The following is a 22,028-nucleotide window of genomic DNA, read 5'->3' as shown; positions in this document are numbered from 1 at the left end:
GTCGGGGACTTTTTTTCATGCAAAAAGCAGCGTTTTGCATGTAATGGTTTTCAATGGACAAGCATCAAAAACGCAAGTGCAGCGTTTTTGCAGCGTTTTTGATGCGTTTTTGGTGCGTTTTTGGTGCGTTTTTGCCGTTTTTTTTTTTTTTTTTTTGTTTTTTTTTTGTAATTTTTTTTAAGACTGTAAAAAAAATGAAAAAAAAAAAAAAAAAAAACAAAAACACAAAACGCAAATCGCGGCAAAAACGCGGCAAAAACGCCGCAAAAACGCGGCAAAAACGCGGCTCAAAAACGCGGCAAGCATGAAAAAAAAACCTCCAAAAACGCTCAAAAGCAACATGCATAGGTGTGAATCGAGCCTTACATGCAAAAGGCTGCATTTTGCGGGTAAAAAAAGTCCCCGACCCTTTCCAAAAACGCAGGAACAAAAATGCATTGATGTGAACGTGTTCCATAGGAACCCATGTTAAAAAATTTCCCTGCATTTCTGCAGAATGCAAAATACATCAAAAAACGCATTAGTGTGAATGGAGCCTCAGGCCTGATTCACACCTATGCATTTTTAGTGCTTTTTGCATTTTGCACCACAGTCCATTAAAAGTGGAGGGCCACCCTAAAATAAAAAATAGCATGAAAAATCTTTTAAAAATTAAAAAAAAAAACATTTGAAAAAAAATGTTTTTTTAAACTTACCTGAACCCTTGTTGCTAGGCAGTCTTCCTAATCTGCCTATTCCTATTCCTGCCTCTTCCGCGGCGTGTCCTGCTCCTCAGTGAGTGGCCCCGTTGCCTTCTGGGAACTGTGTGTGTTCCCAGAAAACCACGGGGCCATTCACAGAGCGCCGCGCCGCTCGCGCGTGCGCAGTAGGAAACTGGCTGTGAAGCCGCAAGGCACCACTGCCTGTTTCCCTTAGTTAGGATGGTGGTGCGGGACCTCAGGCGGCCAACATCGCGGGCACCCAGGACAGGTAAGTACTTATTTAAAGTCAGCAGCTACAGTGTTTGTAGCAAAAAAAATCCTGGTCAGAATCCTGCTTTAACATGGTTTCCTATGTAACACATTCTGTAGTGCAAATCTGCAAAATGCAAAAAGCATTAAAAATGCATAGGTGTGAATCAGGCCTATCTATTACAAAGCTTCAATCATGTAGTCTGCTGATCAAAGATGTGGCACGTAGAGGAATTAGTCAGAGCATTTACTCGTTACTCATCAATCTGTACTATGCTGTCTGGCTTTCTGGCTTGTATTGTGCAATTATATAAACTTCTGCTTTGTAATTTCAGTACTCTCCCGTCGTCTGTCTCCTCTGCACATCTGCTTCAAACTTTTATCTACATCCAAGCACTGGATCAGCCCTCCCTGATAACGGCCAGCATGGCCTACATGTGCTTTTCATTTAACACACATTACTGTGGGCATTCTATGAAATTCCACTGAGCTTTTTTTTTTTTTTTTTTTTGGAAATCAAACAAAAATGAAATGCACTGGGTGGCTGTATGAAGGAGCCCCAACTTTAATGCTAACAAGTGTATAGACATAACTTTTTTAACGTTTATAACATTTTGGATGTAGTAGGGAAGGAATAAATCCAGTTATGTTTTTTGATTTTTTTTTTTTTTTTGCCTTGTTGCTGCTGGGAAGATTTCCCTTCATTTCTTGTCCGGGAGATGAAGACAACTGTAAAAAATTTAGAATGAATTATGAGGGTAAGGGCCAGTTCGCCCCACATGCAGGTCAGTGCGTTTTTTTCATGCATCAAAAATGCATGGAAAGTAGGTCATATGGTTTCCAATGGCATAGTTCACACCAGTGCAGTCAGTTCCAGGGCATACCAGAAAAAAAAGAACATTTTGAATTTTTCCTGCACAGAACTGTACTGGAAAGTGGTAAAACACATCAAAAAGGCAAACCCCAGTACAATAAAAAAAAAAAAAAACAGGAAAAAAAAAAGAAAGAAGCATCTGGAATCACTTCAAAAAGGCATTAAAAACGCACATGCAGAAATGCATCCGGCATGGATCTGAAGTTTTTGCGTTCTGCGTTTTTGTGGCATGAACTAGCCTTGAAGCGGAGTTCCACCCAAAAATGGAACTTCCACTTTTCGGAATCCTCCCCTCCTCCGGTGTCACAGTTGGCACCTTTCAGGGGGAGGGGGGAGCAGATATCTAATACAGGTATTTTGCTCCCACTTCCGGGCATAGATAGCCGAGCCACCCGCAGGTATCTACGCCACTTCCGGTGTGTTCTCCGTCCCCCCCGCTGTCTTCTGGAAGACACACAGGTCCCAGAAGATAGCAGGGACCAGTGGGATTGCGCAGCGCGGGTTGCGCATGCGCAGTAGGGAACCAGGAAGTGAAGCCGCAAGGCTTCACTTCCTGATTCCCTTACCAAAGATGGCGGCGCCTTAACCCGAGAGCCGAGGGACGGGTCGGCTTCGGGTGCTGAAATGGCGGGCACGCCCTGGACAGGTAAGTGTCCTTATTTTAAAAGTCAGCAGCTGCAGTATTTGTAGCTGCTGACTTTAAAAAAAAAAAAAAATAGGCGGAACTCTGCTTTAAATCTTCTCAAAGGAGATACAAACATCAATAAACATCAATCCTTCCCTACTATACATACACAAAGGCCTCTTCAGACTTACGCCTTGTGGTAATATTTGTAAAATGCAAGAGCATGTCACTGCGCATTACCACAAAGTACTTGGTAATGCGCAGTAACCCAACACTAAAGTACGGTAGGTGTCAATAGTTCTGCACCGCAGAGCACCACAACCCATATGCCTTAAGTTGTGATGTGCTGCATTCAAGAAATGTTGCCAGTCTGATTTTTGGGTCCCTGCCATTAGTTGGCAACTGCAAGGGTCTAAAGAGGGTCAAGAGCAAACCTGTATTTTGCCCATGGATGAGGAGAGAGTCCTAAGGCCCTTTCACACAGGCGCCTCCATGAAGCGGAATCCGCTAACTCAGCGGGGGATCTCTCCGGTGATGCCCGCTGAGCAGGTGGATGACAGGTCCGTGTCCGCTCTGCATAGCGGACACAATTCCACTCTCCTCTATGGGGCAATCGGAAGGGGGCAATTGCCTGTCCGTTTCCATCCAATGCCATCTGATTTGACCCGATCCGCCAGACGGATGGGGAATAGGACCACCATTTGGATTGCCCACGTGAAAGGAGCCTTAGGTGTAAATTGCAATCCTCCCTTCCCTGCTGGCAGGTCAAACAAAGCAGTGGGGGAAATAAAGGAAGATGTGAGCAGCTTGGTAGGGGGGCACAAGTGAACCTGTTACCTTGCCCTGCATGGGTAAAGCACAGGTTCATTTTACATATAAATTGATTCAAATGTCTGAGGTGTGAACATGAGTGAATATTTAATGCATAATATACTTGTACACCTGTATTTAAAGCTGAACTGCAAGATAAGATAAGCAAATCTTGTCTAAATCCAAGAGTAATGTGTATTCTTCCTTGAATTCTGGTGTACTTTGTGCAGGAACTTCCTATAGTAAAGACTGGTCAGTGCTGCTCCCTTTCATTGTGACTGGTCTTGTCTCAGTCCCCTCCTGTCCCCTCCATGCGGCACAGCGATGATTTCACTGCTATTTTACAAGGTAATAACTGGGTTGCAAAGACATTTAGTGCACACAAAGTGGATTTGCATCCTTTGTGGCTGTTAAGGAAGTTACTGTATTTAAATTAAAGTTTTTGTGACCAGCGTCTTGTTCAAACAAAAGATCTGGTGACAGGTTCTCTTTAAGGCCTCATGTACACTGCTGCTGATAAACGGACGTTTAGGAGCAGTTGGGCGTTTTTTTTTAGCAGCCCTCTTTTATCTTATCTGTACATTTACACTGAGTAGTTTATAGTCATTTAGAGGCAGTTGAGTTTAGTGGCATTTTTTTTAAAGCAAAAAATTGCATTCAGGACGGAGGTTTATTGGTATTTGAAATGTCAAATGTTTGTAACAGGGTGCAAACGTGTCTAAACGTGGTAAAACGCGTTTATAGGAAAGAGAGAGCGAGAGACAGAGATTTTCCTGCATTGTAGGCATTTAGGAGGGTATACTGATCCAATCTGGAAAAAAACGCTTCTAAATGAAAACGCTCATGAACGCTGCGAAACGTGCATAAACGTGGCATGTCAAAGCGGCAAAACGGACGTTTTTAAACGTCGCTTACTAGCTGTCAAGTTCCAGCGCTCAGAAGAGGTTTTCAAACGTCCTTTGTACGTGAAGCCTAATGCCCCGTACACACGATCGGGCTTTCTGACAACAAAACCGTGGATTTTTGTTCGAAGGTTGTTGGCTCCAACTTGTCTTGCATACACACGGTCACACAAATGTTGGCCAACAATTACGAACGTGGGAACGCGGTGACATACAAGACGTATGACGAGCTGAGAAAAAGGAAGTTCAATAGCCAGTGCAGCTCCTTCTGCTTGATTCTGAGCATGCGTGAACTTTTGTGCGTCGGACTTGTGTACACACGATCGGAAATTCCGACAACAACGTTTTGTTGGCGGAAAATTTGAGAACCTGCTAGCCAACATTTGTTGGCAGAAAGTCCGCCAACAAATGTTCAGCCAACAAGCTCACATCCAACATTTGTTGGCATAAGAGTGATAATGATTTCGTAGTGACCAATTTGGTCCTTGTTATGAACACCTAGATATAAAGTCTTATGCCGCATACACGCGATCGGAATTTCCGATGGGAAATGTTCGATGTGAGCTTGTTGTCGGAAAGTCCGACCGTGTGTATGCTCCAGCAAACATTTGCTGTCCGAATTTCCACACACAAATGTTTGAGAGCAGTTTCTCAAATTTTCCGATAACAAAATTTGTTGTTGGAAATTCCGATCGTGTGTACAGAAGTCCATCGCAAAAAAGTTCACGCATGCTCTGAATCATGCAGAAGGCTATTGAACTGGCTATTGAACTTCCTTTTTCTCGGCTCGCCGTACGTCACCGCGTTCTTGATGTTCAGAATTTCCGACAACATTTGTGTGACCGTGTGTATGCAAGACAAGTTTGAGCCAACATCCTTCGGTAAAATATCTACGGTTTTGTTGTCGGAAAATCTAATCGTGTGTACAGGGCATAAGACCATGAAATATGTAATTTTTCCTTTTTGACATAATTCATTAGGTTACTTTTTTCCAAGTATTTAAATTCTTGTCTACTGGGCACTTTTACCCCCTTCCTGTCCAGGCCAATTTTCAGCATTCAGTGCTGTCACATTTTGAATGAAAAAAAAGTCCATAAGCCCGTTCGTCTGTATGCTGGTCCGATGGACCAGATACGACGCAGGGACAGGTTACTGCATCTCGCGCTCGCTGCAATAGGAAAAACAAATTTTCCTATTGCGGAGAGCGCGGGGCATCCCAGGCCCTTAGGTCTGGTATGGATTTTAAGGGGAACCCCCTACCCCGAAAAAACGGCGTGGGGTCCCCCCCAAAATTCATACCAGACCCCGATCCTGCGGGGCCCCCCCACCACAAAGCACCTTGTCCCCATGTTGAGGAGGACAAGGGCCTCTTCCCGACAACCCTGGCCTTTGGTTGTCGGGGTCTGCGGGCGGGGGGCTTATCGGAATCCGGGAGCCCCCTTTAATAAGAGGGCCCCCAGATCCTGGCCTCCCACCCTATGTGAATGAGTATGGGGTACATGGTACCCCTACCCATTTACCGAAGGAAAAAGGTGTCAATAATAAAACACACTACACAGGTTTTTAAAGTAATTTATTAGACAGCTCCAGTGGGGTCTTCTTCCAGCTTCGGGAGTCTTCTTCCGACTTCAGGGGTCCCTCCGGCCTCTTCTCCCGGTGTTCAACCTCTGCTCCCGGTGTTCCAGTTTTTCTGCCGGCTCCTCCGCTATCTTCATGCCGCTCTTTTCCCAGCGGAGGCCCGGACTTCTGGCTTCTGGGCTTCTTCCCTCTTCTCTTCTTTCAATGTTGACGCGACGGTCTCTCCGGCTGGAATGTTCTCTGAGCGCTGTGACTTATATAGGTGGAGACCCCGCCCCCTTATGCCATCACAGTCCCTGGGCATGCTGGGACTGTTACATTTTAGGGGCCATGGTCACCAGGTGATCACGCCCCCCAGAACACGGAGGAAAAATGGGTTTGCTTTAAGAGCATATTAAATAAGGGCATTAGCCAGTGCATCCCATTGGGAAATAAATTTAAAAGAGCGAACAAAAGTCCTGGATGGCTTAACTCTATTGTAAAAATGCATATAAAAGCAAAGGAGAAGGCCTTCAAAAAATACAAGGCTGAGGGATCATCAGCATTCAGACTTTACAAAGAATGCAACAAGATATGTAAGGGTGCAATTAGGACGGCTAAGATAGAACACGAAAGACACATAGCGGAAAAGGGCAAAAAAACCCCCAAGAAATTCATTAAATATATAAACAGTAAAAAAGGGAGGACGGACCATATTGGCCCCATAAAGAATGAGGAAGGACATCTGGTTACAAAGGATGGGGAGATGGCGAAGGTATTGAATTTATTCTTCTCAGTCTTCACGAGGGAATCGGGGGCTTCAGTAACCAAAACTGCAGTGTTTATCCTCATGACACATCACAGGAAGCACCTCCATGGTTAACAGAGGACAGAATTAGAAACAGACTCGGAAAACTTAACATTAATAAGTCACGGGACCAGATGGCTTGCACCCGAGGGTATTTAGGGAGCTCAGTCAAGTAATTGCCAGACCATTGTTCCTAATTTTTACTGACAGTCTACTGACTGGAATGGTACCAGCTGATTGGAGAAAAACCAATGTAGCACCAATATTTAAAAAAGGACCAAGATACATCCCTGGGAATACAGACCAGTTAGCCTAACATCAATAGTATGCAAGCTCTTGGAGGGGATGATAAGGGACTAAATACAAGATTTTAGTAATTAAAACGGTATCATTGGCAGTAATTAGCATGGATTCATGAAGAATCGTTCTTACCAGACCAATTTATTAACCTTCTATGGGGAGGTGAGCTGCCATCTAGATAAAGGAAGGCCCGTAGACGTGGTGTATCTGGATTTTGCAAAAGCATTTGACACAGTTCCCCATAAACGTTTACTGTACAAAATAAGGTCCATTGGCATGGACCATAGGGTGAATACATGGATTGAAAACTGGCTACAAGGGCGAGTTCAGAGGGTGGTGATAAATGGGGAGTACTCAGAATGGTCAGTGGTGGGAAGTGGGGTCCCCCAGGGTTCTGTGCTGGGACCAGTACTGTTTAATTTGTTCATAAACGACCTGGAGGATGGGATAAACAGCTCAATCTCTGTATTTGCGGATGACACTAAGCTAAGCAGGGCAATAACTTCTCCGCAGGATGTGGAAACCTTGTACGAAGATCTGAACAAATTAATGGGGTGGGCAACTACATGGCAAAAGAGGTTTAATGTAGAAAAATGTAATATAATGCATTTGAGTGGCAAAAATATGACTGCAATCTACTCACTGGGGGGTTAACCGCTGGGGGGAATCTAGGATGGAAAAGGACTGGGGGTCCTACCCTGTTTCCTTGAAAATAAGACCTAGCGTGCTTGTCAGTGATGGCTGCAGTATAAGCCCTACCCCCCAAATATGCCCTACCCTGTTTCCCCGATAATAAGCCCTACCCTGAAAATAAGACCTACAAGAACTTATTTGGGGGGGTAGGGCTTATATTGCAGCCATCACCGACAATCACGCTAGGTCTTATTTTCGGCGAAACAGGGTAATAGATGATGGGCTCAGCAATGGCATGCAATGCCAAGCAGCTGCTAACATAGCAAACAGAATATTGACATCCATTAAAAAAGGGATTAACTCCAGAGATAAAATGATAATTCTCCCGCTCTACAAGACTCTGGTCCGGCCGCACCAGGAGTATGCTTTCCAGTTCTGGGCACCAGTCCTTATTAAGGATGTTCTGGAAATGGAGTGAGTACAAAGAAGGGCAACAAAGCTAATAAAGGGTCTGGAGGATATTAGTTATGAGGAAAGGTTACTAGCACTGAACTTATTCTCTCTGGAGAAGAGACGCTTGAGATGGGATTTGATTTCAATTTATAAATACTGTACTGGTGACCCCACAATAGGGATAACACTTTTTCGCGGAAGGGAGTTTAATAAGACACGTGGCCACTCACTAAAATTAGAAGAAAAGAGGTCTAACCTTAAACTACGGGTTTCCCCTAGGGTACCCCTAGAGGGTTCTTTACTGTAAGAGCGGCAAGGATGTGGAATTCCCTTCCACAGGCGGTGGTTTCAGCAGGGAGCATTGATAGTTTCAAAAAAATGATTAGATAAGCACCTGAACAACCGCAACATACAGGGAAATACAATGTAATACTGACATATAATCACACATATAGGTTGGACTTGATGGACTTGTGTCTTTTTTCAACCTCACCTACTATGTAACTATGTAATTGCGCTGTCATACAACACTGTACCTATATGAAATTTGTAATCATTTTTTTCACACAAATAGAGCTTTCTTTTGGTGGTATTTAATCACCACTGGGTTTTTTATTTTTTGCTAAACAACGAAAAAAAGCCAGAAAATGTTGGAAAAAAATAAGTTCTTCATAGTTTGTTAAAAACTTTTGCAAACAGGTACTTTTTCCCCTTCACTGATATGCGCTGATAGGCTGCACTGATGAGTTGGCACTGATGGGCACTCATAGGCTGCAACGATGGGCACTGATGAGGTGGCACTGGTGGGCGCTAATGAGGAGGCACTTATAGGTGGCACTGACAGGGCACAGATAGGCACTGGTTGGCAGCACTAATGGGCACTGATTGGCAGCACTGGTGGGCAGTGATTGGCAGCACTGATTGGCAGCACTGGTGGGCACTGATTAGCAGCACTGGTGGGCACTGTTGAGACTGCACTGATAATCAGTGTCCTGGTTATTAATGTATATGTTCCTTTCACACAAGCTGATTATCAGCGCGAGGAAAGCCGATAACCGGCATGTGTTTGCATTGTGATCAGCTGTCATTGCACACAGCTGATCACTTGGTGATTGGCCCTTTACCACAATCTGTGATCAGTTGTGTCCGAACGACAGACAGAGCAATCACAGGAGGTCATCCATGGACGCCCTCCCGGTAAAGTAAGCCCAGGAAGTGGTTAAAGCAGAAGTTCACCCAAAAGGGTAGTTCCGCTGGTCCTCCATTTCTCCCACTCCTCTGACAACAGTTAGACCCCTTTCACACTGGGGCGTTTTTCAGGTGCTTTTGGGCTAAAAATAACGCATGTAAAGCGCCTGAAAAACACCTCCCCTGCAGTCCCATTGTGAGAGCTCGAGTGCTTTCACACTGGGGCGCTGCGCTGCCAGTATGTTAAAAAATGTCCTGCAAGCAGCATCTTTGGGGCGGTGAAGGAACGGTGTATCAGCAACAGCAACTTTAAAAAGGTTCCTGCACTACTTTCATGCGACTTGAGTGCCATAGACTGCAATGGGAACCCTTAAAAGTCACATGAAAGTCCCACCTGAATGTTGTACATGCAACAGTTGTCCATTGTCATTAGTCAAAACCCAAGTCGCACCCAAGTCGTATGACTTTGGTGTGAATGGAGCCTAAATCCCATTTCACACAGGGGCGACCTGTCAGGAAACGTAGCCGCCCGAAGTCGCGCTCTATGCATTGCAAAGGAACTGTTTTAATAGGAGCGACTCAAGACGCTCCGCCTTAGAAAAAGGTTCCTGTACTACTTTGGGGTGACTTTGGAGCAGCTTGCATTGACTTCTATACAGAAGTTGTTTTCACAAGCCGCACTGAAGTTGCGCTGTACGGGGTGGCTTCAGAGTCGGAAGACTTTGAAGTTGCCCCTGTGTGAACCGACACTAAAGCCCCATACACACTATTAGATTTTCTGAAGTTTTTTGTCTTCAGATTTACCAAAACCATGTAGTGCAAGGGCCTGACTGATTGCATACAAATTGAAGCTCTTAAGGTTTGATCTCATATTATATGGTTTTGGTAAATCTGAAGACAAAAATCTGCAGAAAATCTAATAGTGTGTGTGTGGGGCTTAAGGGTTCATTTATACCAGATGTGATCAGGGCCGGTGCTACCACTAGGCAAACTAGGCAACCGCCTAGGGCGCACTTTTGCCTAGGGCACCCGGCCACTGGTGTTCCTACTCTCTTCCCTCTGTATCAAGCAACTAAGTCTCAGCATACGCAGGCAGCCCCTGCTCTGTTCGCACATGGTGTCAGAGGCACAGCGGCGGTGGATGACTGTGTCTGTGTCCCGACTCCCGAATGAATGGAAGCAAGCAAACCTTCATTGATGGGCACTGGTTGGTGAGGCTGCATTTGATGGGCACTGGTAAGGCTGCATTTGATGGGCACTTCATTAAAAAGGTGGGGTATACATGGGCAGGGCAAAGGGGGTGGAGTCAGGGGTGGAGCCAAGGGGGGGTGGCAAAATGAGGTTTTGCCTAGGGCAGTGATGGTGAAGCTTGGCACCCCAGATGTTTTGGAAGTACATTTCCCATGATGCTCCTTGCACTTTGCAGTGTGGGTGAGCATCATGGGAAATGTAATTCCAAAACATCTGGGGTGCCAAGGTTCACAAAAAACCTTGCACCAGCCCTGGATGTACTGAGTGCGTTTGTGAACACTTTGTTAACGCATGGCAGCCACAAAAAAAAAAAGGTTTCCTATGAATGCCGGTCACACCAGTGTGTTGTGTTGCATTTATCCAGTGCTGAAAAAAGTACATCATTTATTACTTTTCTTTCAGCACAACACGTTCAAATGCACATAAACATTTCATAAAGCGCTGTGCCAACTGTTGGCGCTATATCAATCCTCTATAATAATAATAATAATAATAATAAACACCACGCACTGCAAGGCAAAATAAAAAAAAACAAAACCAAAGTAAAATGCATGCCAAGGCATTCTAAACACGCAGCCCACATCCATGCACTGTGATGGGAAGGAGCCCCTTAGGACTGATTATCTGGTGGAGTTTAGGTTCTCCAATGCCCCCTATATGGTGGGTAGATAGGAGTAGTGTGCCGACTTACCTCTCCTGCTCCAGGTCCTTGTAGTGAGAGATGAAGAGTCCTGAGTAGTCATCACTGAGGGTTCCTGTGTAGTCCAGGTATAAGGAGTAGTTCCTCCCCTGTAGTAGCGCTGTGTCCAGGTGTAGGACCAGGTATTGATGTCTGGAGGAGTACCAGATCCTGGTGACATTGATGTCCCCCCCGGTCTCCTCTATGGAGGTGATGAGTACCCGGGTGACATTGAGTTTATAGCAGTGTAGTAGTATGGTGTCGGTGTCGGACACACAGCGGACGGTGATGGTGACCTGACCAGACATGAGATATTTCCCTTCCCCGTCCGGCTCCATCCTCGGCCATAGCTCCAGGTCATAGTGGACGGGGTAGAGGTGAGGGGGTAGCCGGGGGTGGTCCCATATTCCGGGGGGTCCGGGAGTCTTTGTAGGGAGGGTGAAGGAGAAGGGAGATTCGGTGATATTAGAGATGATGGAATCCTCCGGATCAGACTGTCCTCCTCTCTCTGATCCCATAGTCCGGCCATACAGAGCCGCCAGGACGATGAGAGCCAGAAGCAGAGCAGCCAGGAGCACAGCCAGGAGCAGAGCCGAGGTCCTACTCAGGTAGAAGCCGGAGGAAGCCTTGGGTCCCATCATAGCACACACTTCACCCGCTCCTTCTATGTCTGCACATATATATATACCCCGCCTGGGTGTGTCACTGGGTGCCAGAGGAGGGGGCACCCTCCATCACTGGGCACAACTCAGGACCAGAGGAGTACCTACCGACCCACCGACCCACCGACCGACTGCCTCCTGCAACTCCAATCCTATGTACTCTACAACCAGGACATGGAGGAGGGGGCTCGGATCACTCACTTATGGACATTCTCCTTTCAAGTTCTCATACTTTCATTCTTACACAGCAGTCTGTACACTGACAGAGGCTGGGGTACTGCCAGGGGGCAGAGATCCGCCGATTTAAAGAGACATTCTACCCAAAATCAAACATTTATTGGATTGCTGCTTACCAATTATTACATGTGATTTCTTCATTTCTTTTCTTTATTAAGCCTTTTCTTCCCTTATCACTCAATAATTCTGACAATTTTTTAAAAGAACAAGCTCTCCTGCAGAATGTATAAGTTACAGAGATGAGGCAAACCATGTGCCACTGGCAGGGGTGCTTACAATGATCAGCTAATATTTATTTTGTAAAACCTTTATCCCAAAAAGGAAAAAAAAAAGAAAAAACTATGTGCTGTAACTGAATATAAAGTATTAGCTGCAGTTTTTTTTTAGTTTATTTAAATCTGCTAGTAAATCAAACACTCCCCACTCCCCAGACTGACAATGCTGCTGTCCAAAGGTGCTCCTGTGCTCCTTCATCCAGAGTGGGGGCACCCATGCACACTGCAGCTAAAAAAAAAAAAGAAGCTGCTTCTACAGGCATTTGAGCTTTTTTTTCTCTGGCTCCCCTCTGTGTTAGCTATTTATCATGCACATTATAGGCATTTTCAGGAGTTTGGAGGCAGAAAAAAACCCTCCAAAGTTGCATTCTGAAGAATAGTTTTTATGCTAAAAATAAAACACCCGAGCGCTTGTAAACATGCATTTATAAGTGTTCAGCATTTTTCAGAAACCACTGTATTTTCTTTGGATACATTCCACATATATATATACCGGTATATGTTTATTTCAGGTACTTATATAGCACCGTCAATTTACGCAGCGCTTTACATATACATTGCACATTCACATCAGTCCCTACCCTCAAGGAGCTTACAATCTAAGGTCCCTATCTCACATTCATACATACTAGGGACAATTTAGACAGGATCTGATTTACATACCAGCATGTCTTTGGAGTGTGGGAGGAAACCGGAGTACCCGGAGGAAACCCACACAGGCACAGGGAGAACATGCAAACTCCAGGCAGATGGTGTTGTGGTTGGGATTTGAACCAGCAACCCTTCTTACTTCTAGGTGTGTGTATATATATATATATATATATATATATATATATATATATATATATATAGCGGCACAGTGGTGTATATATATATATATATATATATTTATGTATATATAGTGATACCTCAGTTTGCAGGTAAGGCAGTATACGAGCGTTTCGCAAAATACAAGCTTTATTTTTTTTAAATCCTGACTTGATTTGCAAGCGCTGTCTTGCAAGAGGAGCAGGACTCAAGCTGCTGGTGTATGTATTACCCTATGTGGTCAGAGGTCCGGGGGAGCTGGAGAACTCGGAGATGCTCGGAGACACTCCCAGCTGGATGGGACGGGCGTAATGTGCATTGGAGCACCCAAAAGTGTTAACAGTTCCCAAGCGTCACCAGCGCCCCCCGCACCTCTGGCCACATACAGTACTGCATACACCAGCAGTGGGTGTGGAACAAATCATCTGAGTTTCCATTATTTCTTATGTGGAAACTCGCTTTGATATACAAGTGCTTTGGATTACAGGTATGCTTCTGGAACGAATTATGCTCGTAATCCAAGGTATTACTATATATATATATATATATAGAGAGAGAGAGATAGATAGATAGATAGATAGATAGATAGATAGATAGATAGATAGATAGATAGATAGATAGATAAAATGTTTTGTGGTCATTTGGGGCTGAAAAATGAGCAGAGGGGAGTGTTCAGGAGAAAAAACACTTGTAAACACAAACGCTCAAAAATGCGCAATAAAAATATATAGGAGAAAGGGGGAGCGAGTATTTTTTTTTTGGTGATACCTGCTCCCACTTCCGCAATCCTTGAATAGGTGAGGATGATGTCACTCCCCCCCCCCCCCATAGCCTACTGGGACACGTCCCATGTCTCAGGAGGCCGCAGGACCAGTCTCCCTGTGCTGTCTAATCTTGTGCGTGTGAAGTGGGGAGTCAGGTGTCATTCATCTCAAAGTCATCGCCAGCTCCCAAATTGGAGATGGTGGCACCAGGGACCCACAGCGGTGAGAAAAGTTGGCTGCAGAAAAACAGCTGTGAAATTTATTTAGAATGCCTCAAGTAGGTGAAATGAATGTACTTGTCAGAAGACCCCTCCTTTATGCAGGGTTTTCTGGGAGTTGATCCCCCAATCTTTTGGATTGCAGGAAAAACAGCGTTAGAATTCATGAACAGGACAGTACTTGATTTTTAAAAGTCAGCAGTTACAGTATTTTGTAGCTGCTGACTTTTAATTAAAAAAAAAAAAAAAAAAACGGTGCCACGACCACAGCCCCAGGTTTCCTGTTTTTGAGTGACTCCTTTCTGTTGCAGCATTCTATGGAGCCATCCATTCATGTAGGGATTTGTGTCTCCCCACACTGTGTACATCAATAGAAGCACACAGCCCCATAGCCAAAGATGGCTATGTATTCCCCTGCTTTAAATCTGAGGGGAAGATCTGAAATGAGGGGAAGCTCTGCTGATTTTATCATCCAATCATGTACAAGCAAAAATTCTGTTTTATATTTTTCTTGCATGTCCCCCTCAGATCTACAGTGACTGCACTTCCAAGTGCACTTGTAATGCAAAGTGGATTTTCCTTTAGTAAATAAACCCCATAATGAGCTAGTATGCGATGCATACTAGCTCATTATGCCTTTGTCTTGCAGGTTGTTTTTTTGTTTTTGTTTTTTAGAGTTTACAACCACTTTAAAAGAGAAGTATGGGTTTGGGGTTTTTTCCCTAATCATACTTACCTAGGTGGATGTAGCATCTGTCCGATGCTGCATCTGTCCCCCGGCATCTCTGCACTGAGAACCGAGCCATCAAACGCTGCCAATTTCTCGGTTCTCTCGGCTCCCCGAGAGGAGAGCTGCTGACTGTCAATCAGCTGCTCTCCTCTCTGCTCCTCCACACTCACTGGAGCACTGAGCTGTGGAGGGGCCGGGAGCGGCTGTCTCAGCAGCTCACTGAAAGGCTGAGACTGCCATCAGTCCAGGCACCTGGCGGATCCAGACTTCCAAAGACCTCTTTTACACTGAGGCGTTTTTCAGGCGCTTTTGGGCTAAAAATAGAGCCTGTAACACGCCTCCCCTGCAGCCCCAGTGTGAGAGCCCGAGTGCTTTCACACTGGGGCGGTGTGCTTGCAGGATGGGGCGTAATTAATTGAACAGATTCATGGGGTGGGCAACTACATGGTAAATGAGGTTTAATGTAGAAAAATGTAAAATAATGCATTTGGGTGGCAAAAATATGAATGCAATCTATACACTGGGGGGAGAACTTCTGGGGGAATTTAGGATGGAAAAGGACCTGGGGGTCCTAGTAGATGATAGGCTCAGCAATGGCATGCAATGCCAAGCTGCTGCAAGCAAAGCAAACAGAATATTGGCATGTATTAAAAAGGGGATCAACTCCAGAGATAAAACGATAATTCTCCCACTCTACAAGACTCTGGTTCAGCCGCACCTGGAGTATGCCATCCAGTTCTGGGCACCAGTCCTCAGGAAGGATGTACTGGAAATGGAGAGAGTCCAGAGAAGGGCAACAAAGCTAAAAAAGAGACTAGAAAACCTTAGTTATGAGGAAAGGTTGCGAGCACTGAACTTGTTCTCGCTGGAGAAGAGACGCTTGATAGGGGATATGCTTTCAATGTACAAATACCGTACTAGTGACCCCACAATAGGGATAAAACTTTTCCACAAAAGGGAATTTAAAAAGACACGCGGCCATTCACTAAAATTAGAAGAGAAGCGGTTTAACCTTAAACTATGTAGAGGGTTCTTTTCAGTGAGAGCAGCAAGGATGTGGAATTTTCTTCCACGGGCGGTGGTTTCAGCGGGGAGCATCAATAATTAAAAAAAACTATTAGATAGGCACCTGAACGACCACAACATACAGGGATATACAATGCAATACTGAAATAAAAGCACACACACAGGTTAGACTTGATGGTCTTTTTTCAACCTCATCTACTATGTAACTATGTAAGGTGTGCAGTGGAACAAGACCGCTTCCAGCTGGCCAGGTCAGTATGCCTTACATCGGCTGTGTTCCCCTTTCTGTTTCACTGTCACTTCAGTGACTATCAACCTATAATAGAGCCATAGGTGTGCGCAGCCTATTGCATTGGGTGTGCACCACAAAGCTCAAGCCCATGTGCCTTTCTCTGCAGCCTCAGCTGCACAGGGCAGTGAATGAATGGGAAGTGTTCTGTACTGATTGGCTTCCTGTTCATTCACAAACTGAAGCATAGTAAACACAGTTTACTATAAACCAGATCAATACTCGCTCTAGGTAACAAACCGTGATAAACTAAATGTGAAATAAATATAATAAAATAGAAAAAAACTGCACCTGCTGTCCACTAGGTGCTAGATACAATAGATAGGCACTATACAGTTTACTATGCTTCTGTTATAAATGGACACAGTGAGCGAGTGTGTTCACTGTGTTCATTTAGAAAAGGAAATATTTACTAGTCACTTCCCCGCTCTTTATCTTGAAACATCTCTCGCACAAGCCAGGGGGAGAGGAGAGCCAGCAGGGTGGGGGGGGGGGCAACAAGAGGGGAAGCCCGGGAAAGTAGGGGGAATCGGCAACACACATAGTGATTAGGGTGTGCCCAGGCACACCTGGCACACCCCCTGCGCACGCCTATGAATAGAGCTGTCCCACAGATCCTGCTGATTAAAAAAATAGCTGTAATTAAGCGCTGAACAAAGCTAGCAATCCTCCCCACTGCATTGCCTCTATGCTACCTAACACTGTACCCAGTGTTCCCATAGCCTGTGCAGCTGCAGGCTGTGTCCCCATATGCCTCTTCTCTCCTCCACCTCCCTATGCCCTCGATCCCCCAGCAGTCCGATCCCCTAATCCCCAGGTGGCTCTCCCTGAAGAACTCTCAGCTTCGCCTTATCTTCCTCCAGGCCGGCTGTCAGCAGTTGCACGCCCACAGGCTTAGATCAGATTTTAGGAAGGAGAGCAGGCATTGAGAAACATATCTTTCAAGCTTACCAATCCTTCCTTTCTTTTTTCTGAATGAACACAGAGAGTGATTGGTACTACACACTCTTGCCTTCATTCATAACGGAACCATTGTAAACACCGTACAGAGCATTTCCTGTTCACTCATTGAGTGCAGCTGTGGCTGCAGAGGAGAAGGAGATTGAGGACTCTATGTCCTCAATAACTTTTTCTATCTCAAAAATGACACATCAAGAGTTTGTTTGGGTCCCTATTATTACCCCCCCCCCCCTCCTTTTTGAACGGGATTTTAAAAAACCTGCTCTTTGTAACGGTTTTACACAGAGCAGTCCCAATCCTCCTCTTCTGGCTCCTCCCACCGAGTGCCCTCATAGCAAGGTTCTGGCTATGTGGGCACTTGTGCGTGCTCGCTACCGAGCTCTGCTCTGTGTGTCAATAAGAAACACAGAACAGGTCTCAGCCCCACCCACCAGTCCCTCCTCACTGGCTGTGACAGACAGCATTAGGATCCAATAGCTCCTATTGCTGTGGCTTGGCCAATGAGGAGGCAGAGAGCTTAGACAGCAGCAGCTCCTGTGCACATTGCTGGATCAAGATTGGGCTTAGGTATGTATTTAGGGGGGCTGCGGGGGAGGCTGCATACTGAAGATTTTTTTTTACCTTCATACACAGAAGGCATGAAGGTAAAAAGCCTACAGCCTTTACAACCACTTTAAGTTCCCATTCACATAGCATACTTAAAAATATATATTTCTTACCTTTTAGATATTTCTAAAAAGAAGGTGTCATGGCTGATTCTAAGTGTAGGGCCCTCCTCTATTTAGGCTGCTAGGCTAAATTTAGTTTTTGGCTTGGCGCAGTGATCTATTGCTTTTGTCTGGTCAGGGTTTTCCTAAGCTGGGTGTTTGGTTTCTCCCACCTGCTCCTGGAAGAAGCTTCCAGAATATAGGGCAGGGAGAGTCAAATGACCAGCATGCTCCAGCCAATTACTGGAGGGAGGTGCCCAGAAGGTGGCTGGGGAGCTGATAAATGTTTGGGTGGCCTTTCCAAAATGTTCTTTGCTCTCCATGGAGGGTTCCATTTCTCTCGTGGCTGCTGCTTCTGGAGGCAGTGTTTTCTGAGTCCGGGATTGCAATCTGTGCCTTAGAAGGAGTTAGGCTGAGGTCCTGGAGAAAATGGGAAAGAGGGCTTTTTCTACAGTCTTGGTCTTAGCAGGAGCTGGGCTGAGGCCCTGGGGAAGACTGGTAAAGGATCAATGTTGAAGGCACTGTCAGAAGTCCTAGTCTGGAGAAGGATTTTTTTTTTTCCCTCATGAAGGATCTCCCGGTGGAAGCTGAGTGGTGAATATCCTGTGACATAGCGAGTAGGACTCAATTTGGGACTTTCGTGTGTGACTGTAGTTGTGAGGATTTACTGTAAAGATTCTCCTCCTGTTGATTGCTATTATTATGTTGGAGTATCCTGGAACCATCATTTTCTCCTGTTTAAGTCTAAAAAGACATCCCCTAGACTGGGCCTGTATTGTAGGTGTGCATGGAACTGTGTCTGTGGCTTCAGTGTAATATATATATATATACTGTATTTATTGGCGTATAGCACTCACTTTTTCACCATGAAAATTGGGTGCAAATAGCGTGTGCGTGTTATACGCCAATACTTCAATTTTAGCTGCCTCGGGGGGACAGGGAAGGGGGCGGGACGAGCGCCGTCAGATTACATACAGTGAGAAACGCCTGTTTACTTGGTGGCCTCTGTAATAGGAAGTCCCATCTCCTGGGCTGCCATTGGACCACTGTTCTGTCTATCATAGGAGATTCTCACTGTATGTAATCTGTCGGCGCTCATCCCACCCCCCTCCCTATCCCCTCTAGGCTGCAGATGGGCATCGATCAGGCTGCACTGATGGCAATGGTGAGGCTGCTGCAGTGATGTGGACTGATGAGGCTGCATTGATGGCACTTGTGAGGTTGCAGATGGGCATTGATCAGGCTGCATTGAAGGCAATGATGAGGCTGCAGATGGGCACTGACCCTTATTTTGCTTCAAAGTTACTTATTTAAAATGTAAGTTTTTCTTCCTGAAACTTCCCTCTGAAAATGAATGTGCATGTTATACGCCTGTGCGTGTTATACACCGATATATATATATATGTAGGAAGGCCAGTATGGTGGCCTGAATTTATGGGAGGAGCCCGGGGGGTATTTAAGCAGCCCGCTCACCTGTGGTGCTTGTCGGTTTCCTGTGCGCGATATACGTCACTAGGCCGACTATTCGATATACCAGCGTCCGCAAGTTCTTGCCTCGCAAGTTCCCGTATTCGATATTCCGTTCTCAAAACCTTCGAAGTTCGCGTTTTTCGTTCGTATTTTGTACCACGCGTCTGGCTTGGCTGTCGCAGGTAAGGTCCCGTCGGACTTTTCGTTTTCATATCATGTCACTAAACCGTGATTTCAAATTTTCGTTTCACTCGCATTTCACAACTGCAATGTATATCGCTCGTACGTTCGATATGTTACCCTTTCGACAGCACCACGACGCAGACGTCGCTTCATTTCTAGCATGTCGGTATTCAAAAAAAAAAAAAAAATATGTATATGCGTCGGTAGACAGCCATAGCGAGTGGCAAATTGCAATTTATCAAGTAAGTTCGATACCAACCATTTCTCATTTCTGAAACATTTCTAAACTCATTTCTGACATTTCAAATCATTTCTCATTTCAGTCACTTACCGCGCTCCGATTCGAATCCAGTCGCACCAAAGGTGCGCCGATTCGTTCCGGTGTGCCCCAGTTATTACGGCCTCATTTCTATACATGCACCAGAGTTACGTTATTGTCAGTCAATTGTACCTCTGCCATGGTTATCATTTCATTTCCACGTATCACGTTCCGACATGAATTCAGTCGCATGAAAAAAAAAAAAAAAAATGCACCGATTCCTCTCGGCGTGCCCCAGGATTGGCCTCATTTCTATACATGCTCCAGAGTTACGTTTATCAGTCAATTGTACCTCTGTCATGGTTATCATTTCATTTCCATGTATCACGTCCCGACATGAATTCAGTCGCATGAAAAATGCACCGATTCGTCTCGGCGTGCCCCAGGATTGGCCTCATTTCTATACATGCTCCAGAGTTACGTTATCAGTCAATTGTACCTCTGTCATGGTTATCATTTCATTTCCATGTATCACGTCCCGACATGAATTCAGTCGCATGAAAAATGCACCGATTCGTCTCGGCGTGCCCCAGGATTGGCCTCATTTCTATACATGCTCCAGAGTTACATTTATCAGTCAATTGTACCTCTGTCATGGTTATCATTTCATTTCCATGCATCACGTTCCGACATGAATTTAGTCGCATGAAAATGCACCGATTCATCCCGGCGTGCCCCAGGATTGGCCTCATTTCTATACATGCTCCAGAGTTACGTTATCGGTCATTTGTACCTCTGTCATGGTTATCATTTCAGTCCCACGTATCACGTTCCGACAGGAATTCAGTCGCATGAAAATGCACCGATTCGTCTCGGCGTGCCCAGGATTGGCCACCATAGGCGTGCGCACAGGGTGTGCCGGGTGTGCCCAGGCACACCCTAATCCCCCCATGCGCATTAGTGTTCTTGTTCTGTGTAGCAACAGGATCATGGGAAAGATCTCCCTCTTACCCGCTCTGCCATAAGAGAAGTGTTTATCCTTTTCTCTTTCACTGTGCCAGCAGGGAGATCAATGTGCTGGGGTCATATATATGTGGATACATACACATGCATGTGTGTTTGAGCTTAAGGGTGCACACCCTAATGCATTAGACTGCGCACACCCATGTTGGCCACATTTCTGATACATGCTCCAGAGTCCGGATCATAGCTAAATCGTAGACATCGGGGGATTGACCCATATCTCTGTCATGCAATTTCTACCATTTCACTCCCACAACGCATCACCGTTTCGGAACCAGTCGCATCTGAGGCGCACCATTCGTCACGGCATGCATCACTGGTTCCGATCACATTTCATACCTACACCAGAGCTCGGTTAGTTGCCAGTCGCTAACACGGCACAACCAATTCGAGCCTCGGTCAAAACAATCATTTCTCTCATTTCATTTAATACTGCACTCCTATTCGAATCCAGATGCATCAAACAAACACCGATTCGTCCCAGGAGCACCAATATTTTCAGTTGCCTCATTCCAATACACGCTCCAGAGCCCGGTCCACGGTCGAACAAATCGTGACACGACCAGGCCGCACCTCTGTCATGCAGTTCATTCATTTCACAATCAAGGCAAAACATTTCGAATCATTTCATTGTCACAAAATTGCAAGCACCATACAAATCATGGCTTCAAGTTACTTAGCAATCCCTTCACGAATTGTCACCTTTCATCTTCCTCAGGTCAGTCAAAGTTCAGTAGGTCCACCCTGCACCAGGTTGGACGATATCCCCCCAGGTAAAAAAAAAAAAAAAAAAAAAAAGGGAGAATAAGTCGGGTAAGTATGACTCAGCGGATCAAAGAAAAACTTGAAATTCATCTCACCCCCAATAGGTTACAGTCAACCAGGAAATAAAGCTCGAGAGATCCTCACCAGAGCAACCATGTCCCAGGCCGGCAGTGAAGACTTCACGGCCCCTCTATCACCTACTCCGGTCTCAGAAAGCGGCAGCGTGCAATCCCTCAGGGGATGGACTATCCCCAAACTGACGGCAGAGCTCAGACGCAGAGGTGTCCCCTTCCCCGCCACAGCGAGGAAAGGCGAGCTCTTCAAACTCCTCTTCCCCCCACCAGCAGCAGGACCCAGTACCCAACAGGCATCCCTCCAGTCCATATCATCGGCCATCTCACAATTACACACGATGGTGTCATCTCTATCCACCTCAGTTGCAGACGTCCAAGCCAGGGTGGCACTTCTGGAGGCCCGACCGGCCACGGCTGTCCCCGACCCAACTGCAACTCAGACCTTGACACCTCTTCCTACAGGTACCTCAGGCTCAAGCGCCATTGTCTACCCCTCCCACCTGGTCCCAACCAGTATCAGGAAGGACATTTTGGACGGCAAGGACGTCA

At 45.6% G+C, this 22,028-nt stretch overlaps 1 protein-coding gene across 1 annotated transcript in view; it reads right to left on the bottom strand.

Annotated features, from left to right (window-relative positions):
* Positions 1-11,928, bottom strand: part of LVRN (laeverin) — a 252,227-nt gene extending 240,299 nt beyond the window's left edge. Inside the window, exon 1 of the mRNA XM_073624650.1 lies at positions 11,043-11,928. Coding sequence (XP_073480751.1) covers positions 11,043-11,671 — 629 coding nt within the window. The 5' untranslated portion in view covers positions 11,672-11,928. The remainder of the gene's footprint in view (positions 1-11,042) is intronic.
* Between the last annotated feature and the right edge of the window lie 10,100 nt (positions 11,929-22,028).

Source organism: Aquarana catesbeiana, linkage group LG01 (genome assembly GCF_042186555.1).
Source record: "Aquarana catesbeiana isolate 2022-GZ linkage group LG01, ASM4218655v1, whole genome shotgun sequence".
NCBI classification, from domain to species: domain Eukaryota; kingdom Metazoa; phylum Chordata; class Amphibia; order Anura; family Ranidae; genus Aquarana; species Aquarana catesbeiana.
The sequence above is the reverse complement of the archived record's forward strand: the minus strand, read 5'-3'. Positions and strand labels throughout refer to the sequence as shown.